At 41.2% G+C, this 27,266-nt stretch overlaps 8 protein-coding genes across 8 annotated transcripts; 3 read left to right on the plus strand and 5 right to left on the minus strand.

The window, feature by feature from the left end:
* Positions 1-2,952: 2,952 nt before the first annotated feature.
* ATC70_010124 (uncharacterized protein) lies at positions 2,953-6,351 on the plus strand (the record flags this gene model as incomplete). The annotated part of the gene is made up of 3 exons (XM_064829344.1): positions 2,953-3,045; positions 3,148-5,646; positions 5,740-6,351. The coding sequence occupies 3 exons, from the start codon at positions 2,953-2,955 to the stop codon at positions 6,349-6,351; spliced, it is 3,204 nt and encodes a 1,067-aa protein (XP_064686546.1).
* A 1,258-nt stretch (positions 6,352-7,609) lies between these two features.
* ATC70_010125 (uncharacterized protein) lies at positions 7,610-8,446 on the minus strand (the record flags this gene model as incomplete). Its single annotated transcript, XM_064829345.1, has 5 exons — positions 7,610-7,840; positions 7,911-7,991; positions 8,050-8,137; positions 8,194-8,258; positions 8,312-8,446. The coding sequence occupies 5 exons, from the start codon at positions 8,444-8,446 to the stop codon at positions 7,610-7,612; spliced, it is 600 nt and encodes a 199-aa protein (XP_064686547.1).
* Positions 8,447-9,246: 800 nt separating this feature from the next.
* On the plus strand, positions 9,247-10,437 carry BUD23 (18S rRNA (guanine1575-N7)-methyltransferase; the record flags this gene model as incomplete). Its single annotated transcript, XM_064829346.1, has 1 exon — positions 9,247-10,437. One exon carries the CDS (start codon positions 9,247-9,249, stop codon positions 10,435-10,437), a length of 1,191 nt encoding a protein of 396 aa, XP_064686548.1.
* A 485-nt stretch (positions 10,438-10,922) lies between these two features.
* ATC70_010127 (uncharacterized protein) lies at positions 10,923-12,822 on the minus strand (the record flags this gene model as incomplete). Its single annotated transcript, XM_064829347.1, has 4 exons — positions 10,923-11,815; positions 11,883-12,530; positions 12,593-12,681; positions 12,743-12,822. The coding sequence occupies 4 exons, from the start codon at positions 12,820-12,822 to the stop codon at positions 10,923-10,925; spliced, it is 1,710 nt and encodes a 569-aa protein (XP_064686549.1).
* Positions 12,823-17,523: 4,701 nt separating this feature from the next.
* ATC70_010128 (uncharacterized protein) lies at positions 17,524-18,623 on the plus strand (the record flags this gene model as incomplete). The annotated part of the gene is made up of 2 exons (XM_064829348.1): positions 17,524-18,079; positions 18,145-18,623. 2 exons carry the CDS (start codon positions 17,524-17,526, stop codon positions 18,621-18,623), a joined length of 1,035 nt encoding a protein of 344 aa, XP_064686550.1.
* A 477-nt stretch (positions 18,624-19,100) lies between these two features.
* Positions 19,101-22,224, minus strand: ERG11_2 (Lanosterol 14-alpha-demethylase; the record flags this gene model as incomplete). Its single annotated transcript, XM_064829349.1, has 3 exons — positions 19,101-21,802; positions 21,857-21,982; positions 22,047-22,224. 3 exons carry the CDS (start codon positions 22,222-22,224, stop codon positions 19,101-19,103), a joined length of 3,006 nt encoding a protein of 1,001 aa, XP_064686551.1.
* Positions 22,225-23,313: 1,089 nt separating this feature from the next.
* On the minus strand, positions 23,314-23,688 carry ATC70_010130 (uncharacterized protein; the record flags this gene model as incomplete). Its single annotated transcript, XM_064829350.1, has 1 exon — positions 23,314-23,688. The coding sequence occupies one exon, from the start codon at positions 23,686-23,688 to the stop codon at positions 23,314-23,316; it is 375 nt and encodes a 124-aa protein (XP_064686552.1).
* Positions 23,689-25,068: 1,380 nt separating this feature from the next.
* Positions 25,069-26,903, minus strand: ATC70_010131 (uncharacterized protein; the record flags this gene model as incomplete). The annotated part of the gene is made up of 4 exons (XM_064829351.1): positions 25,069-26,195; positions 26,251-26,391; positions 26,442-26,619; positions 26,673-26,903. The coding sequence occupies 4 exons, from the start codon at positions 26,901-26,903 to the stop codon at positions 25,069-25,071; spliced, it is 1,677 nt and encodes a 558-aa protein (XP_064686553.1).
* Between the last annotated feature and the right edge of the window lie 363 nt (positions 26,904-27,266).

The raw sequence follows: 27,266 nt of genomic DNA on the forward strand, positions 1-27,266 counted from the left end.
TTTTATATCATTGCGACCACAAGAAAAAAAAGATACTTATTACCACTTCTTACCACACCATCACGACCAGAAATAGACCAGAGAACCAGCATACATCAAAGACAACAGACGACAGGATAAGCAAACACCAGAGAAGAACCACCGAAGCGGCGATATACCATCAAAGCAGCCACCGCCAAGTGTGCAGTCAGTGCACAACAAAAGATCAGAAATAGATCCCTAGTAGAGTTATTCCAAGTAAAACCATGGTATAAAACGCGTTAACATTGTATCTTACGTATATTGCACAGCTATCAATTATACTTACTTCAATTCTATTTACAAAGGTAGCGTTGTTTCATGAGTAGAAAGCTTGCAAGATATAATATTTATAGATATATAAAAAACCGAAAAAAGGAAAAATTGCTAATAAAAGGCTGAGGCTGAAAAACGTTACTGTTATCAATGTACCACATAGTAAGTACCAGAATTTGATAGCTTGCTACAAGGCAGCAAAGCAAGATATGAATTGGCGATTTTCACTGCAAGGTTCGCCAACGTCTTACCTATTAATCCGTTACATGTAATTAAGAGGTTATATTTGACAAGGGTAGCGAATTTTACGTTCGAATTGACCTACATACTAAAAAAAGGCGGTATTTTAAACTATCAATAGCCCAGCCTTCATTATGCTCAAAACGAAGATTCATGGATTTCTGAAATCGTTCAGCCTTAATATCATGCGATTCTGATAATAACATTGCTTTCCAGCTAAATAAGACTTACGGTAGAATTTAAAGGAGAATCTAATCATACCAATTTTAAGTGTTTTGGCCAACATTATTAGGCTGGTTTTTTATAAAGTAGTTTTTGCGATTTTTTGGTTGTTTTTGACCGATTACCAGGTTTCTGTCATCAGAGCTTTACTTGCAATACTCATCATAGTGTAGAACAGACAAGAACCTATCGAACGAGCCCTGATTAAAAGCTCCAGTATGGTTCTATCACGAGATATCTCCAATTTTGTACCTCGAGAGAAATTGCTATCTAGATTTTTGCCTTGCTATCACAAGCAAATTTTGCATAAAAATCGATGATTTTGCAAGATTACGTTTTTTGTCATATCTCAGGAAAGACGTGTCGTATTTGAATAAAACAAAAAACCATTCAATAGCTCTACATTGGACCTATCAGGCTGTGGAAGTTTTTGGTTCTAAATGTATGTTTCCTTTCCGATTTTGCTCATAATCGTGTATTTTATGAACTTTAAGCAGAGAAGTGGTCCAATTATTGACGATAAAGTCATGTTAGCCACGTAACTTGATGCAGAATACAGATTTGCCTCAAATGATGGTACCAATCTTGATAGTTTATTTACAATTTGTATCCAAATAAGGCTGTTTTTATATATGATATTTCAGAGATTTTCCTATAAAGGAAGAATGTAATCAACCTACACCACTGTAGAAACTCCAGTTTGAGGGTTGAAGAATAGATTTTCGAAAGGAAGTATCATTGTAGGCTCCAGTCGAGGTCTTAATTCGTAGAGCAAACACAGGGAATCGTTATTTAATTAATAGAAAAGAAGGTTTTTTATATTGGTTTGCTGTACACTACTTTCCTCGCCGCTTAACTATTTGGCAACCACGAATACATTGAAAATCGCGTTATACGTTATGCAACCCCTCAAAATGGACATAAATTCTCCTGAGAACAAGCCCCGTTTAGCATCATCAACGTAGGTTGTGAAAGAGCTGCACCTAGCTGTTGGTAAAATGCGCAGCATAATAGCTAAAAATTTCTGCTACAATACTACGAAGAAGAAAGATAAAAACAAGCGGTTTTCGACCACAAGATGCTCTAGCGTCTCATCTATAAATTTATTACTCATGATTGCTTGTAATAATCAAGTTGTATTTTAGAAAAATAGCATTGAGGCGATTACACACTAGGCTACAACTAAGCTTCGTTTCTCAATTCCTGTTGCATTAAGCGTAAATAAATGACAAATAAAAAACAACAATCCTGCAATAAAGTATAGTATTATCTACTAGTAGTACTTACTTTAGTAATAAGTACAAAAGGCGAGCTCCAGTATATCAATGTATTAGCTTTTATCGATAATAGCATGGCCTCAAAATCTTAGGTTTCGAAACATCATTCGGGTTATTATTATGCGACGATTTGGTTTATCTAAGGTATCAGGTTATGAATGCTTTCAGTTGTTTGATTAATTGAAAGACAAGTGGTATACAATCAAGGATCTTGATAGGGTCCTATTTAGGAGACATCTACGGGAACCGCCTGGAACGCTCCTGGCCCCAAAGTGGATGTATCTTTATCATTATGTAATAGATTTATTGTCCCTAGAGACTTTATATCAAACTACAATCTATCAATAATCAAGTTTCTTCTAACATTTTAGCTATTATTAATCTTGCAACTATATTAGCCAAAGGCCTGCGGCAGCGCGAGCCACCTGAACGCAGGTTGTTTTCCACCAAAGCAAAGTGTAGGTCAGGAAACCAACCGAAGAGTCGAAATGCTCATCGTAATGTATGATCCCTACTACTAGACACTTTCAAAGACTCAAAAAGGAAAGAAGTTGATCTAACAAGCATGTTGATAATAGACTGGCTTTATTAAATATAAAATTCAAGGAAAATAGCATGGTTAACGATAATGCTATCCAGTTTGCTACCAACTTTCCCTATGCTTCAAGGGCGTCTATTACTGTAATGCCTTCACGATTAAAAGGGCACTGCGTTTGCCAGCCGGCTCCACCAGCCTCCAAAATCAATTTCAACTCAGACCCTTAGTCTATTCTGGATTGGCCAAATTCTGGTAGTTTTCCGACTTGATTGATCTATTTTACTAGATTCGACTATATAAACTGTGTTGGAAGAACTGTCTAAGAAGGCTCTAGGAATTTTTGGAAAAATTTTAGACCTCGGTCTGAATTACGAGCATTCCATGGGTTGGTTCATGGGTACTGGTTATGCTATTCTTCAACAATTACCCGGTGTCAACTATCCCACTATGCATCACAGCATTACTTGGAAGACCGTCTCTGAGGCTGAAGAATTTTGCCATGCAACCTTCCCGGGCATGGCCACTTGATGTCGCTACTGCCACGAAGAGGGCCACACGAAGTTTGAATGTCCCAAGGCACTGGCCCGCATTATATGTTACAATTGTGATAACGCTGGTTATCGTCAAGATACTTGCCCTAAACCCAAGAAAGGATCCTCGGATCGTGAATTCAAGAAGGCTCGAAAGACCCCGTCTACCACCTCTTCTACGGAAGCTGACAAGTCCAAGTGGGCACCAAGCAATATCAAGAACTCGGATGCGGGTAAGCCACAACCTCAGGGACAGCGACAGCAGCACCAGGACCAGCAACTCGGCAACTTGAAGCGACTCCATCAAAAACGACAATCTCAACAGTATATGGCGTCCCTACATGCCCCTGGTTCATGTCGCGACCTAGGTGATGCTGTCTCAGGTGTTGAAGTCCCTCAAGAAGGGGAGGATAGTGCCGTGGCTCACGGTGATCTAGGTGATACTGGTATGGCTCTCGGTGTTTCTAGTGAAACTGGTAGTGCTGGTGAAACTGATGGTGCTGGGTCTACTGACGATGCAGAAGACAATGCAAGAGATCAAGACGACGCAAGGCTCTTCTCTCTGGATGGATTGAGTACTGACTCCTATGACGATGATTTTGGATCGAATGGTGATGAGGAGACTCAGGTGGGGACAGAGCCTCCGGGTAAGCGGCCTTGGATATCAGGTAACCTTGAAGATATGAAATCGTTCGCATGGCAATATTACACGGACCTATACAAAGCTGATCTCGTAGCGTCTAGTGACGTTGAAACATATTTGGATACAGTGTCATTTGGGAATGTTCTGACAGTCGATGAACAACAATCCTTGATGGTCCCTATTACCCTGGATGAACTGCTGCAACAGACGAATCGCTCAGCGAAGGCCACAGCCCCTGGCAGTGATGGCCTACCCTACCCTTTTTTGTCGCTCTTATTCAAAATGGCCCGCTTGAAAGAGCTCGTCTTACAGATATACAATGATGCTCTCAATGGTATCTCCCCCTCGTCTTGGCATGATCTGCGTATTAGACTACTTCCAGAGAAGGGTCTGCTAGCCTTGCTCAAAAATTGGCGTCCAATCTGTCTTTTGGGCTGTGATGGCAAAGTTTTTACCAGGCTTCTTGCTCAACGCATGGCTCCTATCCTTGGTCGTATCATCAATCCGTTTCAATCGGGGTTCCTACAACAACGCTTCATCTGTGACAATGGCATGGCTTTATCGATGGCTTTGGAAGAGGCTCGCGCCTTTTACCATACTGGTGCTAATATCCTGTTGGAACAGGAGAAAGCCTACGATCGGGTGAATGCTGACTATTTGTGTGCTGTTCTTCTCCGGTTTGGGTTTCCAGCCAGTTTCGTGTCATGCGTCAAACTCTTGTTCTTTAGCAATGATATGGACATCAACGTCAATGGATACTTCACCCCAGCTGTCAAACAGGAACGGGGTATCACTCAAGGTGATCCTCTGTCGCCTCTACTCTTCGATGTTGCTCTCGAACCGTTCCTTCTCTCCATACTGCAAGACCCCTACTTCCATGGCTTTCGGGCGAGTAATGGTGCATCTGCCGATACGAACTCTCGTGTGTCGTCGGCGATCAAATGTCTTGCGTACGCAGATGATGTCTGTGTCCTTCTTCGCGATGAATTAGATTTGTATCGTCTCCAGCAGCATATGGCCAATTATGCCGCCGTGTCTAATGCCAAGTTCAATGACGATAAATCGGAGGCCTTTTCTCTGTCTGGTCGTCGGTCGCCGGCATGGGTGCGTGCGTTTGAAGAAATTCATGTTCACACCTACCACCACCAGGGTTCCATTGCGGCTTTTCGGTATTTGGGCCTGTATTTTGCCTACAACCATGCGCAACGGGCTCAAACGGAGGAAATGCTCCTCAACACTGTCAAAACTCAATGTGCCATCTACAGCCAACGCCAATTATCCATCATGGGTCGCGTTACTGTTGTCAACAGCCTTATTCTGTCCAAGATGTGGTACAGCCTTCGCATGCTCAGGCCAACCAAAAGGTTCTTGGTGAATATCAAATCGTGTGTCTATCAGTTTGTCTGGAAGAAGAAGTGGCCGTTAATACGCAAGGATCTCATCTCCCTGCCCAAATCGAGGGGTGGTCTTGCCGTACTCAACCCTTCTCTACAGCAGTTCACCCTACAAAAACGCTGGCTCAATTACCTTGTTGAACCGCAGAAGTATCCGTCCTTCCTGCTGCCCTTCCTGCTCTCACATTTGTCCTTGCTCCCCGCGTCTTCAGACTTCCTCTACATGGCCTTTTTGGATGGTGATTGCCGCAAATCCCCTCTGCTACATAAGGATCTCTCCATCTGGCATTCCATCTTCGCCTTGTATGATTACTTTGAGTTAAATGACCTTCAAAAAGTTGGTGTCATCCCGCTCCAGGCCATCATGCTGCTGCCGCTGCACAAGCTCCTCACTGGGCTTAGCGATGACCACTGGCTCAGGCGTCACCCCAAGTTTCCCGCCAACAAGTTTCTGTTATTCGATACTTATCAACAAAGGTGGCGTCTTCGTGTCGCGTCTGAATATCTCGTCTAACAGCACCTCTGTGCCTCCCTGTACCAAGAAATCTTAGTGCTCAAAACAGTTCATCTGGTTCCTGGTGTATGGCCTCACATCCTGCAGCCCCCCTCCCAATCCAGCTTGGACTGGACTAATTTTGATTCCTTTGGTACTTTGAGCATCACAGATAAATGGAAGCTGTATCATCCCATCACATATCGCCAACAGCAACAACAGTTGGTCCCATCAGAGCATCGGTTCAGCAATGCCATGGTCAAAACATTGTGGTCCTCTCCTGCCCACCCTACTGCCAGAACGGTTCTCTATCGGGCATTGTCGCGTTGCATCCCGCATAAAACCTACCTGTGCACTATTGGCTCGGTGGAAAACTCAATCTGTTCCTTTTGTGCCCAAGGCATTGATATATTGCGGCATTTTGTCGTCGACTGTCCCGTCAAATGGCAATTATGGCAATCCGTCCTGTCTCAGTACTATTCCGACTTTCCTCTGACCTCTGAAATCATTTATGGCACAGTGCGTTATCTGCATCTTCCTCGCTTCATCAAAGATCGCTCCAAGTATATCACCGTCATTTCTACCATTTTCTGGCAAATATGGAATCTGTACTGGCTTCACGGTAGCCAAAATCCATCACCCCTCTCACTTGACTCAATTGAGCGCTTTCCCTCCAGGACAGTTGGCCATATTGACAACCTGCTCCCGACCAACACATAATCGTATATTAGATAGTCATTTCGTTGTTCGAGGTCCACCACTCCGCGATGTGTCCCTCATAAAATAATATTTGAATAAAATAAAATATTAACTACAAAAAAAAACTCCCTAATGCATCTTTGGAATGCTTTTCAAGGCGCATCCAATGGTACCAAGTAAAGAAGATGATTTGAATAAACTTATTGAGCAATTTATAAAAATACAAAAACAGGTTTGCGACCAAAAAGTTGAAATTTTACATATCAAGGTCCCACAAAGATGGTTTTAGAGGTTACATTAGATTGATAGAAACATTTTGATTTAATATGTACCATAGTAAAAAACACGATTGTTTGATTTTCAATGAAAACCATGAGGAGTACCTCATGCTTTTGGTCGAGTTTTGCCCATATTTTTTTGGTCCCCAAAAAGCTGAGCAAAGGTGTCAGGAAGTAGCTCCTATATGAGAGCAATTGTTTGGTGCTATCCTGGCCGTCTAAAACGGCCTTGAACACAAGAAAACGCAGCTCAAATGCACTCAGATTTTGCTGTATCGGGGACATTAAGGACTAAAAAGGGGAGATAATAGTATGCTGCTTGTCCGTATATGAAGTAGCTACGTATATATGGCTGTAGAGCATCACATAAGAATCAGATCCACAGATAATATGAAGAGTTTTCATGTATAAGTGGAGGATCAAAATGAAAGTAGCAGTGTTTTGATAAGATGCGCAAGGGCAATCGGTAGCGCAAGCTGCCACTGCGCAGACTGGTTCTCACCGAAGCGAAGCAAGGGTAGAGAGCCATCCGAAGCATAAACACTCGTATTAGGCAAAAGTACATTTTGTATGAGTCACTATCGTATTCAGCGTAGATGATTACCAATGCCAAAGGACCAAGGGAACGAGAACTTGTGCAAAGATACTAATATTATAGCAAATGTGGCCATATCGGTATAGGTAGCTCATTGGCGTAAATCACTTATCTAGTTTATCTCTCACAACTTCATTTTCTACGCTTCAAATGAAGGAAATCCAGAATCCCGGGTTTTGCACAAGAAAGAGTGTGTCTACAGCCATAAGGAGAGACTTGAGTATAAGTGTTACTTTAGCTCTCGCATACTATGTCGCTACATGAACCTTAATGTCTTGGGCTGTATCCTTAGTCCAACAGATAAGAAAACAAAAGTTGGCCCAATCGCTATGGAATAGATTGGAAGATCATGACGGCCATTGCATATACAAAATGCATGATTGAGTTTATTGCCATGAAATTGCATCTAGCTAGGCTCCCCTTGAGCAAGATGATGCGAGCAGTAGCTACCTTCTTTGAAAGGGGTATCGTAATTTGCATTATTGTTGCCATTGATGTTGTTGCGCTTCGGGCCGTTTATCTTTTCATATCTCTCCAGCTCTTGGTATGTCTTTTGAGTTGATTTCATTCTTAAATCTAGCCAGACGCTATCAAGGTTCTTTTTGGTCAAGCTGATCACTATTTTGTGTTCTTTGAGCTGTATGCACACGATACAAGACTATTAGTCTATGTTATTTGAGTAGATACAAGCACACACACACACACACCTTGAATGAGGATTTTTCAGGTTGTATGAAACTGTACAGTTGATTGATTTTGAATTTGTGATGCGCGCTGTTATGATTAAACTATATCCCTCAGTGTTAGCAACATGAATTGTTCCACCAGAGCAGTAACTATACTTGCAACGTTGAATTCGAGGCTTCTGGGTGTTGTATTCATGGAGCAATTGTCCGTGGAAAGAGTGCCTGCATCCTTAAAGTTGATGTATATTCTATCAAAGAGCATGAGTTGATCCATCGTTCCACATGTCAGCTCATATATACATACATAATGGATGTTGGGGTTTGATTCCAAGCAAACCCAGTGGTAATATATATTGTTTGTATCTGTGCCTGTAAGGAACGTTGTTTAACATCTTCGTTGGCACCATGCGCAAGATGTGTACCTTGGACCGCCTTATTGGCTCTCGCATCACACGATTTTCAGTGATCAAATCCTCCAGTACTTTCTGGACAGAAGGGACAGTGGTCAGATCCTTCAACCGCTTTAATTCTTGAATGTGTTCTTCCTTGGTATTCATGTATTTCTGCAGTCTATGAGAACAAGAGAGATAATATGCAAACAAACCTTCCAAACATTATTAAATAGTTGCCATGAAAAAGGGGTGTCCATGCCATTTTTCGGTTTTATGCTTTATATGTGTTTGCCAGATTGCAGGCGTATTTACCTGTATTTTCTTGTGATCCCGTAGTGCGCCTCTCATTGGAAGGTGTGCCCCTCCCCCCCCCTCCCCCACCCCTTGAAAGCCCCATTTCATTGGCTTGCGCATCCTCGTATGTCTATTATAATGTGCTATACCATGACTCTAAATAAATAGTGTATGCAGATATGGATTTCATGTGTTTTAGACATGAGAGTCAGTGATGTTAGTAGACAATACCCATGAGGAACAACCGGGAAACATGGTAGTTGGGTTCAAGATCCGCCTACGATTAAGCTCAATAGATTTGTTATGAAACATGTCAATATCAATGAGGTCTGAAAGAAGTATTTGATGACATTGCATGCCATTTGGCTTGGTTTTTTTTTTTTTTTTTTTTTTTTCACAGCAATGTTGGTTTAGGTTACATGTTGACATTTTCTGGCAGCTTTTACAAAATAAGAAACTTTAATCTTCTACAGTGAAGTGAGTATCCGATCAATCTACAGTGATTGGATATGATTGAAAGATCAAACACAACAAGCTTCTTTATCATTTGTATTATCTCTTTTTATCGCGCGATATTAAAAATTATCACAATTTCAAAACCAATTTGGCAAAATTTTTCCTTGCTTTTTCTCTCTTTCTCTTATCACAACAACTACAGAACCCCATTTTGAATGACCATACACTCGTTGGAAAAGATGAATATTAAAGAGGAAGAACCCATACTGACATCTCCTACACCACCTTGGACGGATGAAGATAAGGAAGATGGAAAGAAGCTTGTGTCAGCGGCAGAGGAAGCAGAGCAAGGTGATGAGTCGACTGGAATCACCGTCTGTGCCAACTGCGAGACCACAACAACGCCCTTATGGAGAAGAGATGCCAGTGGGAGAACCATTTGCAATGCTTGTGGGCTGTATTACAAACTGCACTTGGTTCACAGACCAGCTACTATGATGAGAACTGTCATCAAGCGAAGAAAGAGATGCTCAGCAAATGAAAAAGCAGCTCAAGAGAAGCTGAATCAAGAAAACAACCAAAGAAGAGCTAGTATGGTGGGTATGGCGGAGGATTTCGGTCTGCAAGACATGTCAAGACGAAGAAGACGAAAATCCTTATCGCCCAGCTATAGACATGTCAGCTATCACAGCAATAACATTCATAACAATGCCATCTCATCCGTATCATCGACTCCATCGACAACATCTCCTCAGCATAATGTAAATAACTCCAACGCAACTTCATCCAGCTCATCACCCTCCCAACATTCACATCAGCCATTTGTGCTACCGCCTTTGTATCCTCCATCATCTACTTCACCTGCTTCGTACGCTCACAGTAACCGCTATAGTCAAGATCCAACCGCCAACAGCAACAGCAACAGCGATATTCATGTGTGTGCTAATACCATCGATGCGCAAAGAGAATATAGAAATAGCTTACAACGAGAGGTCACTCGTTTAACTGCTCAGTTATCTAATACAGTGGCCATGTTACAAAAGGTGGATAACGCCATTGCGAATCCCATTCCACCAGATCAATTTTGTCACAGGTGTAACAATTATCCTGGTAATGAGCAACATCAGCAACATCAGCAACAACAACAACAACAACAACAACAACAACAACAACAACAACAACAACAACAACAACAACAACAACCTCAGGAACATCAAGTCGCTCGGTCTCTGTTATCCTTGGCTCATTCACCACCACTCTCAAATCCTGCGCCCATCTCTACACCGCCTCCATTAGGTATCTTGTCACCCTTTTCAAATCGCTCGCATCGTCTACCACCCATTTCATTTTGCCCATCACCAAGAACGTTGCCTCCTGTTCCTGCTGTGCCATCATTTTTACCTTAGCCTTTTAATCGCATTGTACTTTTAGTCTATATCACTTAGTTTTGAAATCTTTTGACATCTTACCCTCTAATTTTTGATTTACATGAAATAATACATATAAAATGATTAATATTTTATAGTCTGATCATGGAATATGGAAATTTTATATGGCGTATACACAAGAGGCCGTCTTAGTTTACTTATTCAACCTTCAATTGCCATGGATCAACTTGAACATCCGGTCAAAATCAAGCATATATCATATCAGCAGCTAAATTTCTATAAATTGAAAACCACAAGTTTATTCTACCGTGCATCGCTAGCGTTTGCTCGGAAGAAAAGGTCAGGCGATACTCGACAAGCATACTAATTACACGAGCGCACAAACCACTTGAAATAACCGCATGGATTAATGTTGTGTTTGTAACAAAATATCTATTTAATTTTGGGAGGAAAAAATGAATGAAAATCTATGATACAGTGTTTATACAATAAAGAAAAGAAACTTATTTCTTGACTTCATAAGCTTGTTCATGAACCTTTTGAGCACGGCCAGAGGGATCTTCAGGGCAACCCCAATCAGCTCTGGGAATCCATCTCACAACAGAGGCAGTACAAGCTTCTTGGGGATACCATTGATCAAACATGACACGGTACATGTAGGCTTCCTTTGTTGTGGGAGCATCCTTCTTCCATTTGGCTGAAGCTTGAGCGAAATCCTCATCAGAAATCTTGTTCTCACTGACAGCCTTCAAACTATCAATCCAACTGTAACCAACACCGTCAGAGAATTGTTCTTTTTGACGCCAGAGAATCTCCTTGGGCAAGTAGGGCTTGGCAGATGGATCATCAGAGGTATCAAACGCCTTGCGAACAATGTACTTTTCCATCTTACCAATGGATCTGTCAGGCACCTTTTCAGCAGGATCAATGTTCATGGCAATTTCCAAAAAGTTCTTGTCGAGGAAGGGAACACGAGCTTCAACACCCCAGGCCATGGTGGATTTGTTGGCACGGAGACAATCAGATGTGTGCAGGTTCTTGACACGATTGACAGTTTCAGTATGGAATGACTCCTTGTCAGGAGCATTATGAAAGTAGAGGTAGCCACCAAAGACTTCATCAGCACCCTCACCGGACAAGACCATCTTGACACCCAAAGCCTTGATCTTGCGAGACAAGAGGTACATAGGAGTAGAGGCACGGATGGTAGTAACATCATAGGTTTCGAGGTGATAGATCACATCACTAACAGCATCCAATGCTTCTTGAATGGTAAAGGTATATTCGTGGTGGACAGTGCCCAAGTGTTTCGCGACTTCACGAGCAGCAATCAAATCGGGGGAACCCGGGAGACCAACAGAGAAGGAATGAAGACGAGGCCACAAAGCAGGTCCGCCTAAAGGGAAAACAAAGAGTGGAACCAATCAATACCAAGGTGTAACCAACTATTACCAAGTACTTACTCTCATCAAAGGTGTCATCCTCACTCTCAGAGCCCTTGATACCAGCGGCAATCTTTTCAGTTTCACGAGCAGCGATGGCAGCAATCAAACTGGAATCAAGACCACCACTCAGCAAGACACCATAAGGAACCTCGGCCATCAATCTTTTGCGAACAGCCTTTTCGAGGGACTCTCTCAACTTGGTATAATCCACAGGGTTGGTGGGGATCTTGCTCTCGTCCCACCAAGTGGGGTTGAACCAACGAGTGGTTTCCTTGGTATCAGAGTCGTATACATGACCAGGAGGGAAAGCCAAGATTTTGTCACAGTCTTCGTTGAGGGATTTGAGTTCAGAGGCGAAATAGATGGTTTCGGGCATCTTGGAATTCCAACCATAGTAAAGAGTAGTGATACCAATAGGATCACGAGCAGCAATGATGCGGTTACGCTTCTTGTCCAAGAGCACAAAGGAGAAGAAACCATCCAAGTTTTGGACGAGATCCTTGTCTTGTTCCTTGTACATGTGCATAATGACTTCACAGTCAGACTCAGTCTTGAAGTGATGCTCTCCCTTCAACTCGTGTCTTAATTGCTTGTGGTTGTAGATCTCACCATTGACGCTGAGAATGATGTCCTCATCATCGCTGACAATGGGTTGAGCACCGGAGCCTAGTAGTCATCCGACATCTTAGTCCTGTCATTTCCTCCCCTTTTGTCTATAGACCACTTACCAACACCAACAATGGCGAGACGTTCATGACACAAGATGTGGTTCTTGACAGTATAACAACCAGACCAATCGGGACCGCGATGTCTAATCCTGTTGATACCATCTCATCAGCATCCACCATGGCAGGAAGTCTGTGTTTGTCAAAACTTACTTTTTGGAAAGATACAGGGCACGCTGACGATAGGCTTCAATATCGCCTTGATAGTTGTAGACAGCAAAGATACCACACATTTTTTTTGGGTTTGTATATGTAATTGGAAGATAACAGAGGAAAAAAAAGGGAAATGCAAGATTGATTTGCTTGATTTATATAGGAAATCTATCATAAAAAGAGATCTGCGTTGTTTGAAACACGAATGTGAAGAGTTGTAAATTGCCTCGCTTATTTAGCCAATCTATGAGGTTCAGGGCCATCATGCTACTACCAAGCACTTGGGCTAGGCTCATTGCCATAGTTTGATTAGCATATTTGCTATGAAGACTGTTCATTTATCACGTAATAGTCGACAAACCAAAGAGACTTGTTGTGGGCCCTATTATCTATGGTAGCACCACCTGTGTTTGCCCATCATGACTCACGTTCTATATATCCTTCCTTATATGGGAAATTTTAGACTTAATCTCCCTGATTTTTTCCCTTACGCCTTGAAAAATATGTATCCCTGGGCAAAAGATAACACCTTGCACACAGCACATTGATAAAGATATTTAGCCTCGTATCTAATCGTCTATCTTGATACATTGGCATTTAGACCTTCCGGAAGTTTAGTAGCAGTCGAAAGCTAGATCCAATCATGTAGTCTACCAGCTTTTCCTTTGATTCCTTTTAGCTTGCTACATTACCCCACTTTTTCAAAACCAAGCGGAGCCATTATCGCATGCATGCTGGATGAGATGTTGCCCTGGAGTTTGTTCTAGTGGGCTTCGTTTGGTGGCATGGCAATAATACTGGGCCCAGTATCACTGAAGAGTTTATTTTATGATGGAATGGAGTGATATGTGTATGATTTGCCCATTGATTTTAGGTCTTGTCCTTCGCCAAGGAAGGAAGAGAACGGTGACACATGGTTTTTACTTGAGATTGGGTTTGATCTCCTACGAAATGATCAGTTACACCGAGACCATATACAAGCTGTATATTTTAGCCGTGTTCACCACATGTGCCATTATTGATGCAATGGTTTTATTGAAATGACCACTCATTGGATCTTGTGTAGCAGTAATAATTTCGACATTGACAGGGAGCAGTGAAAACTCCTTTAATTCTCACTCTTCCAAGACATGACTTTGGCTTGATGTATTATTTCAAATACTATTTGACGATAAATGCAAAATTTTCATTTTGATGTTCAATATTAAGCTATGTAGGTTGTTGTTATAGAGCACTTCAAGCACTTTCTATATCCTCGTTGTTTTTTTTGAGTTTTCTTGGTTCTGCGAATTAGGGCTTGGAATGAGTACAATCATAAGGCAGAGGATCATCATACGGATTATCTAGCTTGAAGCTCTTTCCTGACACTGCTTCTTGATTTAGGCCATTTTTGTTGCTGCTTTGAATGTTCTTTCATACAATGGCTAGCGATTTTGGCTCTCCACTGGTGTTGTCCGCCTTCTTTTGCTCCTTTCAAGTTGCAAGATACAGTCGCATTAGAATGGGAACAAGTTGATAGTGTAGCTTCGTAAATCTTGATTTCGAGTTGTCCATGCTGGCAAAGTTTATTTTGTGTTGAGTCTAGGTTGAATAAATCAGAGAATGATTCAAGTGAGTCAATATCAATCCATCCCTACTAGGTAGTGCAGCAGGCTTGACTACTAGCTGGCCGAAAAATGCAGATTGTATCAACCGTGGATGTGCGTCACTTAGCAGGCACTTGTAGTCTCCCTCAGTGTAAGCTTGATGAGAACGGTAGAAGTTAGCTGTTTACAAACATGCTTTGAAACCTACTGACATAAAGCCAAATGGGCCGTGGATGATGAAAACGGTTAAGCGATGTTATTGACTTACATGATCTGCTCCTGCTGTAATGACTCAATCCCCTGTAGCACTTTTCGAGTAAAAGATACCAAGTTAAGGTTAATGTTCTTGCATAGGATGCTGGTAAGCTGTTGCGGTTCATTTCTGTTTCGTGGAATACAGAGAGAAAATCCTATAGCCTATTGATGTGGAATCAATTGTCTGAACCGCAGATAGATGATAGGAAAAGCGTTCTAAAACCGTGCCATTTGTCCTTGGACGACATGTAACAAAGTTGAGGCTACTGTGCCCTTTCGATTACTCCACGTCATTTAACACTCGTTCAGTGCTCTAAAAACGCGTCGAGAAAGTCAATCTCAATTGCAGATGGCCAGCGTACAGCAGCATTCAACTTCAACTACATCAAAACAACTAACAATCACCAGCATAACCGTGCGACTGAAAACCATGCTACCCAGCAATCCCAATCTCTTGATTGACAAATGCAATGTGGAAATAATGGGAGGGTCAGCGAGAAGCTTGTTTTGATATTGGCCTTCTTTCTTGCACTGTCTTGATTGGTTTATAGCCGTAGCAAAATGCTTTACAGTTGCGCCGGATGTCTTTCCCTAAAATGCTTAATAAATACCATTTTTATTACCAAAAGTTTAGCATTGATCCATCTAAATTACTAAGCTTGAGTTAGGTATTTTGCGAGGATAGTATGGTCACTTTAAGCTTGTGTACACACTTTTGCTTAAATCAAACAATATTTTCATCATAGTGTAGCAAATATCACTACTCTGGGAAGAGAGCGCAATCAATAGAGATGATGCCATGATACACAAAACGCGGATACTATAAGATCAGTCTCTATTTTCAACATGCTGCTTTTCTTAGCAGCGTAAATGTGCGCTAATTTACTATAAATTCAGTGTATTAATAGACTAGCCGACCGACCTCCCTACGCTCGATGATAGCGTCGCCCTGTGGGCTGTCACCGAAGACATTTTAAATCAGTATATTAAGTAGATCTTAAACAATTCAGTGATAGTAAAAGAATGGTTATATCAGATTCAGGAGTGGGGGAGACATTCCCTCGGCACCCCCTTTTGCTTATACACTGATATCAAATGAAACCTATTATTGAGACGATGTAAAAGGGAATTCAAGTTTTATGCAGCACTTGTATACCATATCTTCCATTCATGTCACATTTTCTAATGATAGAATTGTCACACCATTTTCTGATATTGCTCTTGAGATAGGGGCTTAAAACTGACTATGCGTAGATAAAGGACTATTATAGAATTTACAATGACTTTTTTGAGTGATTGTCATTGCAAAAGACACTTCTATAAGGAGAAAATCCCAACAAAAGCAAAAGAAAAGCATACAAAATATGCGGTTGTCGTTTAAAATCCATGACCTTTGTTTGATCAGCATCGTAATCATCATTGTCATCATCAGAAAGGCATTTCGGTCAGCCGGCAGCAGCGACGCCTGCCATAATTAGTTCAAACTCAGTTAATTTTTTCTGTTCAAGATTGGTCAAATTATGTCTTTTTTCGACTTGATTGATTTATTTTATGAGATCCGACTATATAAACTGTGATTATCGTCCGATGCTCCCTAATACACTCTTGTAGTACTTTTCAAGGCGCTTCCAGTGGTACCAAGTAAGATAGATATTTTGAATAAGCTTATTGAGCAATTTATGAAAATACGAAAAGAGGTTTCTGGCCAAAAAGTCGAGATTTTGCATACGGTGGTTTCACAAACGTAGTTTTAGAGGTTGCTTTGGATTGAGAGAAACATTTGATTAAACATATACCATAGTAAAAGTCTTCGTTTTCAAGGTGAAAAACGCGATCGTTTGATTTTCGATGAAAACCATGAGGGGTACCTCATGCTTTTTGGTCGATTTTTTGGCCATGTTTTTTTTTTGGCTCAAAAAGTTGAGCAAAGGTGTCAGGAAGTTACTACTGCTCAAGTACAATTGTTTGGCATAATCCCGGTGGCTCAGAAAGGTCTACATGTCAAGATATGAAAGCTTGAAAGCTGTCAAATTTGGTTACGTATTGCTTTATAGAGTTTATTTACTCGGCATAAATCACATCTTTAGTAGCTACAATTTACTGGAAAGGCAGTTCTGCAGTCTGTGCAACTTCTAGTTCGGATAGGAGGCATATTAATTTTAGTAAAGCTAATGTTTGCAAATTTTGGTGTGTTATGTTATTGGTAAGCTGATTAATAATAGAGATGATAAGTCGAATTTGCTGCTTGAATACTATGGTTTTGCGCCATCGCTTCGTTACGGTAAAACCCTCAACAGGATCAATGTGCTAGAAGTTGGATTGGATACTTTGATTTTTACGGTCTTGAATCTTTGATTCGCTAGGTAAACCCCTCTTATTGTAGGTCAATGTTACCAATGTTGAATTAGATGCACTATTTTCTTGGGTAGGGGCTACTGATCCCTAATTGGTCACTCCTGCGTATTTTCATAGTTTTCCAGGATATATAGAGACAATCTTCTGTACGTCTACATAGGGAGAGTATATGCTTAATTCCCAGTTCTTGGGGGAAACTAGTACGATACACATTATTCAGGCACATTTCTGAAAAATAGTTCCAGACACTTGGATTTGATGATGGTGCCATGATCTTGGGCATTGGATACAGATTGAGTGACATCATGAAGATGCCCTTTCTCTCTCTTTCTCGTGATTCAAATAGATGTCTATATGTCAAATGCCTTATAATACACTTGATTCCATAAACTCAACTAAATGCTATAATGTTCTTTTGCCTATATGGAAGCTTTTCGATACTTTTTGCAACAAAAGTCACCGTTTTCCATCACATTTCCTTTATATTCAAAGGAGTCACTTTTTTTTTCTCAACAAAAAGGGGCGTTTCACGAGCTCCATCATTTCTTTATCTTTCATCTGCTTTATATCAAAAAAACCAACACTATGGGCTTACCAATGTATAAACCAAGAGATGAGCATGCTGTTTCCGAGAAACATCAGGCAAAAGATCCAATGGAAGATGAATTATGGTCTATTATTCCTCATCAATTGCATAATTACGGTAATACAAGACATCCATCAAGAGCCAGCAACAACCACCATCCACATCATTTGGTCAGTAGAACTGCCTCCAATATCCAGCCAAGAGTGAGCCGCATAGCAAGAAGACGCAGCATGTTGACATCTTCGTTACTTGATAGACGTAGAGACTCCCGTATCCATCAATTGCCTGGTACAGTAACCATAGCAACCTTATCTTCATCTTCCAACACATCCGCATCATCTTCCCCGCCGTCTTCTTTGTCTTCGGCATCAGCACCCACACTATCAGCATCACCGCCCATGAGAAGTGAATTGGATCGTCGTCTTCATCAACGTATCACCGAGAAGGAAGATTTGTTGGAACAGCTTCGAGTTACTGTATCGTTATTAGATCAGTTTCTTTCGGCAAGAGCGGCTTTAGGCCGTGATATGAGTTTACCGTCATTTATAACAGAAGGTACACATTGTTTTGATGGGGAGGAAGAAGGCAAATGAAAGAAAAACTGAATCTGTGTATGATAGACTTGCCTGCTGTTTTAGAATCAGCATCCTCATTAGCAGCAATGTCACCTTCTCTATTGACATCATCGACCTCAACAGTAACAGATGTAACAGCAAACAATGAAGTAACTACTTTGCAAGAAATGGTAGATCGATTATTGCAGATTCCACCTTATTCTGTTCGTATTCAATATATTGAGCAAAGCATCATCGTAGCCCACCGTCGAATCAGAGAGCAATTGAGTGTTCTGGGCTCATCCTCAGTGGGTTTACCACAGAATGCCGTTACACCAACTGAAGGAATCATTAATCATATGCATGTCCGCCGTCCTGCTGTTGGAGGAAGAGGAGAAGGAAGAACACTCCAGCAACAACCACAACCTGTCTCAGCAACAGCAGCAGCAGCAGCAGCAAGAAGAAGAGCGTTGCCTCCTCGTATACCCTCCTACGACGAGGAGCACAACAGAAGACCTGATTTCGTATCTGGCTCACATTCATAGTTTTTGTAAATAAATGCATATACCTTCCAGTAATGATCGCACTAATGCACAGCTGAGATATTTGAATGAATGAACCTAAATGGGGATATTGAGAACGCTCATTCTTCATATAAGCAGACGCAGTGGATTGGACCACGCAATCATACATGTTATAAAAGAGGAACATCTGATGATCAGTTTCAAGATGTGATGCGTACATGAGATGAACTTGTCAAAACTCGGCTCAATATTTATTTCATCAGGCCTGCTGATTTTTCAGGCACCCATATTCATTGAAGCATTTAAAGATATGCCATTTAAAATCTAACATAGAAAAAAGGCTATTTAATAATTTGTTCAAGGAGAGTCGAGGCAAAAGAGAAAGAGAGAAATTGAATTCTAGTAGGGATTTATGGTAACAGGATGTGTATATGTGCTCGAAGACACATATAAAAAAAAAAGTACAAATGAAATGATGATTAAGGAATGCTAATTTGTTTAAAAACCAATCCATTCATTGCTATGAGAAGCATCTGGGGACTCATCTTGCCATTCATTGCTGTGGGTATTTTCATTAAAGTTGTTGGTATGATCTTCTTGAAGAAGTTCTACTTCATCCTGATGCCAGTCGCTAGCATCATTGCTGTGTTCTTCGTACCAGCCAGATGAAGATTCATTGACATGTTCATCTTCAATGTCTTCGGATACCCAATCGCCGCCAGCAACATTAGCATGTTCATCTTGTGCAGAGACCCATTCAGACTCATTGGAGTGGTCATGGTCTATGTCGACATCCTCAGATTCCCAAGCAGCAGCATTGGAGTGTTCATCAGCTTCTTCTTCCCATTCAGCGTCGTTGTTGTGGTCGTTGGCAGAGGGCTCGATATCTTCAGACACCCAGCCGTTGTTGTGGCTAGTAGCATGATTATCTTCAGAGACCCATTCGGCAGCATTGGAATGGTCATGATCAAGCTCAAGATCCTCAGACTCCCAGTTGGCAGCGTTGATATGTTCATCAGCTTCTTCTTCCCATTCAGCGTCATTGGAGTGGTCATTAGAGAGCTCAATGTCTTCAGATTCCCAGCCATTGTTGTGGTTGGCAGCATCAGCATCTTCAGAAACCCATTCGGCAGCATTGGAGTGATCATGGTCAAGCTCAGCATCTTCAGAAACCCATTCAGAGGCATTGAAGTGTTGGTCGTTGTCTTCTTGCCACTCAGCATCATTGACATGGTAGTTGGAGTGATCTTCAGCGCTTAATTCAACGTCTTCAGACTCCCAGCCATTGTTGTGGTTGGCAGTCTCGGCATCTTCAGAAACCCATTCGGCAGCATTGGAATGATCATGGTCAAGCTCAGCATCTTCAGAAACCCATTCAGAGGCATTGAAGTGTTGGTCGTTGTCTTCTTGCCACTCAGCATCATTGACATGGTAGTTGGAGTGATCTTCAGCGCTTAATTCAACGTCTTCAGACTCCCAGCCATTGTTGTGGCTAGCAGTCTCGGCATCTTCAGAAACCCATTCGGCAGCATTGGAGTGATCATGGTCAAGCTCAGCATCTTCAGAAACCCATTCAGAGGCATTGAAGTGTTGGTCGTTGTCTTCTTGCCACTCAGCATCATTGACATGGTAGTTGGAGTGATCTTCAGCGCTTAATTCAACGTCTTCAGACTCCCAGCCGTTGTTGTGGTCAGTGGTATGATGGTCTTCAGTGACCCATTCGGAGTCATTGACATGGTAGTTGGAATGATCTTCACCAGAAGCAGATTCATCGTCATCTTCGGCGGACCATTCAGTATCGTTGGCATGGTAATTGACATGATCGTCAGCAAGGAGGTCAATTTCTTCAGAGTCCCAACCGTTGTTATGGCTAGCAGCGTCAGTGTCTTCAGTGACCCACTCGGCATCGTTGTCATGGTAGTTAATATGGTTGTCTTCAGCTTCAATGTCTTCAGAAGCCCAGTTAAAGTCAGCATCATTGACGTGCTCTTCGGTTTGTTTGGGTACATAACTATCAGCATGAGTGACATCAATGTCTTCAGTAGACCAGCCATTGTTATGAGCATCATCTTCAGAAACCCATTCGTTGAAGTGAGAGACATCATCATCCCATTCAGCATCATTGACATGATCATTACTGTCAAGCTCAACGTCTTCAGAGGACCAGCCATTTTCATGGTCAATAGCAGCAGTAGCATGAACATTGTCTTCAGACACCCATTCACTATCATTTTGATGATAGCTGGAAGCACCAGTAGATTGGTCTTCGTTGGTGAAGAAAGAGGAAGTACCATCGTTGGAGTGCCAGGACTTGCTAGATGCCTCGTTGCTATGGGTAGATTGATCGTCGTTGGTGAAGTAAGGGTTTGATGAAGCATCGTCTTCGTGCCATGCCTTTTCAGAAACAACAGCATTGCTGTGCTGAGTAGATCTGTCTTCGTTGGTAAAGTAAGGATTGGCATCATCTGAATGCCATGTCTTTTCAGAAGCGGCGTTGCTGTGGTGAGTTGATTTGTCTTCGTTGGTGAACCAAGCGTTGCTTGTGTTGTCGTCGGATGCAACATCATTCTTGTGAGTAACAGCTTCAGTCTCTGTTTCTTTGTTCTTATGAATATACTTTTCATAGTCCAAGTCTAAGCTGTTGATGTAATCATAAAAGCCTTGGTCTTTGTTGTTGGCTTCAGTGCTGTCAGATTTCACTGCGGCATTGTTGTGAGCTTGTTTAGTCTTATCCTTGGTGAGGCTAGAAATTTCGTCCAACGTCTCGTCCCAGGAAGATGAATCATTGGCATGTGTAGCTGAAGCTGCTTGGTTGTTGCTGTTGTTTTGAATTTCTTCGAGAATCTGGTCGATTTCTGCCTTGTCAATGCTGTTTGCAGTGGTAGTTGCTGCTGCAGTGGGAGCAGCAGTTTGTACAGTAGCTGATGCAGCAGTTGTTGAAGCGGTTGGTGCAAATGTAGCAGCGGTTGCGGTTGTTGTGGCAGTAGCACCATGTGGTTGGGCAGCATCTGCCAGAATTGATGATGATGATGCAGCATCATTTGCCTGGGCAACTTGTTGGCGTTTTTGGATATGGAAAGCTACTGAATCGGCTTCGCAAAACTGGTTTTCACCTTGACCAGAAATGTGAAAATAAAAATCGCCATCAGTTTGGCCAGGAAGTTGCAAAGGAATTTCCTCAGTAGCACCACGATCAGCATCTTTATAGTGTTTGTTAGACAATGAATAGATAGCGTTTTGTATGAAATACATACCAAATGTGCCAATGTAGACTGAATTATCTGAAGATGCGTTATCGACCATGGTGATGTTGACTTGTTTCATACCGTTTGGTGCCTGCCATGCAACAATATGTTTACTTGCTTCTTCAAATGAAAGACCTAAGAAAATGTTGTCAAATTAATGCTGCTGCTATTTTATGCGATTGCTGCTGAGCGAATTTACCGCTTGTAAATGGATAAGTGATTTTGAAACCATCACAACCAGATTCGAGTGATCCATCGTTGTTGTGGTTTGCAACTGTTGGTATATTAAAGAATGGTGTAGCGGCTACAAAGCTACCGCTTTGAAGCAACAAACTTGCTGCGATAGACAAGGTAGCCAAGTTTGAGATCAGCTTCATGGTTATTGAAAGTGAATGAAAGAGATAAAAGGAAAGAAAAAGCGTATATCAGACCTAATCCCCCTCCCTCCCAAGCTAAGAAACTAATAAGGCGGGGCTAAATAAACCAAAGAGACACAAGGTAAATGTTCTTCATTAACCTCTAAAGTCTTGTCATAATTATATCTATTTTTGTATTTGTTACACATCTGTAAATTGGGTATTGCAATTTGATATATAGCAGCTGGTTGATGCACCGACAATTAAAAAGACAATTATTTTGTGCTCTCCTTGATGAAAAAAAAAAAAAACGCAAAAGGAAGCAAGTTGATTACTGCAAACAAACGCTTACCGGTCATAGACACGATAAGCATGTCAAAGAGCGACAAAGTGAAAAAGAGAAGGTGAGGCATTTTCGTGTTGTATTTCGGGACATGTCCCCATCTATCTAAATCTAGAACACACCAATTAACATTTTCATTCAAAAGAAACCACATCTTGTTCTAACAACAACAAGGCGGATCGGGTCTAATGGCTGTGATCGCCCCTCTCTTGCTCGCTTTCTTTATTCTTTTTTTACCCCCTTTCTTATATAAATGGATAGTTCACCCACTGTTATTTTTAGCACTAAAAGTCTTTTCTTTCAGTCTTCATTCAAGGTTACCCAAATTAAAAATTAGCTTTGTATTTCTATTGGTATATAAGGCGAGTAACCTTTTGCTTATTGTCTTTTTTTGCTATATGATGGCCTATTTAGTGTGCTTGCCAGGCTAATTGGTTTAAAAGCCTTGTTTACAAGCGTTTCACTGTGCTGTAATTGATTGATAGCATTTGATTCAATCATATTTATAGTAGTTTCATTAACTAATGCACAATTTACATGCTGGATGCCTTTTGCAGTGTATCACTCCCACATAGTGTGCACACATACTGCCACAAATATAATTTTCCACTCGTTCCATCTCTATTGTAGTAGAAATCCCTTCCCTTTTATAGTACCTTGCCATATTCTACTTGATGAATCCTCAATCAAAGTTAAATTATCCAGAATCAACCCATCACACAGCATTTAACTTTATTTTCTGCTTTCTGCTGATATATAATCGGCTGCTACAAGAACACGCCTTCCTCTTCGTTTTTTTCTGCATTGGATTGCTGCGATTGCTGCTCTGCTTTCAACTCGTGTGCGTGAAGTTCTCTGAATTCTTTCACATTGCTCCCCATTTCTCGCCATGCAGCTTCGCCAAGACGCTCTCGAATTACCTGAAGCGTAATATTCACTTGCTTTTCCTTGCGCTTGATGAGTTCTGCATTTTCTTTAATGGCCTGAATGAAATCTGGGTCTTTGTTGTCTGGGTCAAATTCGCGCATCTCTTGGTTTGATTTCAGTAAATGTGCTATAGCGTTTTGTATTTCAGGAATCTCGGTAATGAGTGTCACTGCAGGCATTTCGTTGAGAGCTTTTTCAAGTTGTGCTGAGTCCATCTTCTTTATGTTACGTAAACAAGTTGTAATGCAGTGAAAGAAAGATTTATGGCTCTAGCATGGTCACGAATGACAGAGACACTTTGCGGAGGCTAAACAATGCTAAAGTCGGTTGATGGCCAAAATGACATTGGTTGATGCTCACTATGAAGAGGATTTACACTTTTCAATTGTTGGTAGGGACTGAGAGACAGACCAAATCGTCCAATAAAGCGATAAAATGCAATCTAATTCGCATCATATTCTTATTATAGTGGATTTAATAGCTATCTTGAATAGAGATTCCACTGAAGTTTACTAAATGTTTAACTATTGTCCTTTTGTTGTCGCATAAGAGACGTCCATATATGTGGTTCCAGCCCTGCTGCAATGCATCGCGTCTGTTTTCACTGATAAGACTCGTTTACGGGCAGACAACAATCTTATATTACTTGTTAGTAGCTTAAAGTATGCAAAACACAGCATAATTTGGATTCATTTGAGCCGCGTTTTCTTGGGTTAGAAGCCGCTTTAAATCGTCAGAATAGCACCAAACAGTTGCTCTCATCTGGCAGTTACTTTCTGACGCCTTTGCTCAACTTTTTGAGGATCAAAAAAACATGGACGAAAATCGACCAAAAAGCATGAGGTACCCCTCATGGTTTTCATCGAAAATCAAACAATCGCGTTTTTGACTTTGGTAATGAAGATTTTTACTATGGTATATCTTGAATCAAAATGTTTCTATCGATCTAACGTAACTACTGGAATCATCTTTGTGGGACATTGATATGCAAATATCGGCTTTTTGATCAGAAACCTCTTTTCATATTTTCGTAAGTTACTCAGTAAGTTTATTCAAAACATCTGTATTACTTGGTACCATTGTATGCGCCTTGAAAAACACTTTTAGAAAGCTTAAGGGAGTAATTTTTGTAGGGGAGACGAGCTCCAGGTTTTATTTAAAGTCCTTTAAATGTCGCTTAAGGGAGTAAGGCATAAGCATCACAGTTCATATAGTCGAATTTAGCAAAATAGATCAATTAAGTCGCATATCTATCAAAAAATCAACGAATCGATACAGAATGCCAATCGAACCTTAAAACAATTTTGGCAGCTGGCTGGCGATTTTAATGCCATGCTCATCGTGAAAGTAAATGATGCCTTTTGAAAGCTCAAGAGAGAGAGAGAGATTGCGAGCTGGCAAGCACTACCGCTTATCTTGAATGCCTTGTTTTGATTTATATCTGCATTTTATAACAGATAACGTCGGTCAGCCTAGCAAAACACTATTATATTCGGCTTCATAATGTCCATATTAAGGCTTTAATAAATAACGATTATGAATTTATTATTTTATGATCAAAACAGAAGACGCGAATTCTTGGTTAGTATGAAAAATTAAAGTTTCTTGATTTTATCAGTAGAGGAAGGCCTGAACACCAATTTATATCCAACTTGAGCGATGAAAGCAACTGCGAACAAAACAAATGAAACGAGCAAGGCCAATGCACCATATAAATCCAGATTATGGCTCTTAAGATAAGACATACGGTGATCAGCGCTTTCACGATGTGGAAGTCTACCATTCTTGTTGGTGTAAGCCACTTCCTCCACAATATCAGCTCCACGAATGACACCATGGCGAGAGTAGATTTGTGTAAGAGCTTGCATACGCTTGACGCCTTCAGCAATCTCACCCGTTTCATCAACAATGACCTTTCTGAATAAATCGACAGCGTCTTGGACAGAGTGTTCGTTCTTCAAGACACTGCCTAATTTGTTGACCTCCACTGTCAAACCGTTTCCATGTTGATCTCCAAAGAATGGAAACACGATCAAACGAGTACCACTGTACATGGACTCGTACCAAGAGCCTAAACCACCATGAGTGACAAACAGAACAATAGAGGGATGATGAAGGATAGCAGTTTGAGGAGCCCATTTCACCATGTGTGCATGAGGATTGATGTGATCAAACATGTCTTTCACGCTGTAAACATGACCGGATGAAGTTGTGATAGAATCAGGAAATCTTCCAGCAGCATGAACAGTAGCCCAAATAAAGCCATCCAAATCGCCACGCTCGATGCTTTCTAATAAACCTGATAAAATCAACACAATGTCTTTCTCGGAAGGAGTAGCGGCATGACCAAAAGCGACGTAAGCGACACGCTTATGAGCATTCAAGTAGGTTTCAAGATCTTGCGTCAAGGGCTTATAATGCTTAGGGATGATAGGGCCTACAAATTCAGCCATAGGACCCAGAGGCCTAGCAGGAGTATAGCCAAATACAGTGTTAGACAGCTTGACAGAGTGTTGCCATTTAGTGCTAGGATCCTCCAGCTTGGCGTCAAATCCAACTGCAACTTTTCTAGCATTCAGTTTCTTGATAACAGGCAAAACAGCGTTGATGTTCTTGATAGGATCAATAAATTTGCCCTTGAAGCGACTGATGAAAGGCTGGCGCTCAGTGGTAGGAAAGTTGAGTGTGGCAATGTCATTATTGATGTAAGGAGCAGCAGTATCTAGTTAATACTAGTTAGTGGAAGTGTAATGAGCTGAATCAAACATGATGCATACCTTTGGTAACATCCATAGCCGCTGTAATAATGTAAGGTATACTCAGATTTGTAGCGACATCAACACAAGCATCTGCGAAATGATCACAGAGGGCTACATCAATCTTATTATCAATGAAGAATTGTCTGGTAAATAGGTAATCTATTCGTTGATTTTAGCGCCAACTCTTTTCCAATCATCCACACCGTTACCTCTCTCGTAGTTTACAAACATCATATCAAAGACCATAGCCATGAATTCACCAGGACGGTTAGTGCTCATCTCCTTCAACTCGTCATTGAATAGCTCAGCTGGATCCCATTCTGGAGCAGATCCTGTAGACACTGTTTGAACATGCTTGTATGGACTACCAAATCGCATGTCCTCATCCTGCGTGCCAAATGTCAGTCATCCGTCAATATATCACACACAACGCAACTTACTGATGTCAAAAAAGTGACATTGTGCCCTCTTGAGCCCAATTCATCGCCAATATTGAGAACCCAATTGTAATGTGACGCGCCACCAATGGTACAAAAGAAGGCAATGTTTTTTCCACCGTCATTTTGAAAGGTTGGCTCTAGATTCAAGTTAGATTGAGCATGAACAGAGGTGGCAAACAAGCCGGCAAACAGTAAGCTTGAAAGAGACTTTTGCTTGCTATTGAATCTCATTTGGATAGATTGTAAAGTGTAAGATGACGGAAAGAAAGAGGCCGAATCAAAGTTTTCATTTAAATAGATCGTCTACATGACGCTTATGGCAAAAGAAGTACCGGATTAGATTAAATTATTTTGTATACAAAAGACTGGACGATTTCGGCTCTCATCCCGTCCTTTCCTTGCTGAGGCAAGCTAAGACAGGGATGTTGCAATAGACAGGAATCAGGAAACGGAAAAATTGAGTGCCGAGATCATCCGCAGCTAAACTTTAGTGCAGTAACACCATCATTTGATGAGACTTTTGATATTACGAGATGAGAGATGATATCAATCAATATATATATATATATAGCTGATGCACAATAATGTGTTACT

Source organism: Mucor velutinosus (genome assembly GCF_035048745.1).
Source record: "Mucor velutinosus strain NIH1002 chromosome Unknown tig00001563, whole genome shotgun sequence".
Classification (NCBI taxonomy): domain Eukaryota; kingdom Fungi; phylum Mucoromycota; class Mucoromycetes; order Mucorales; family Mucoraceae; genus Mucor; species Mucor velutinosus.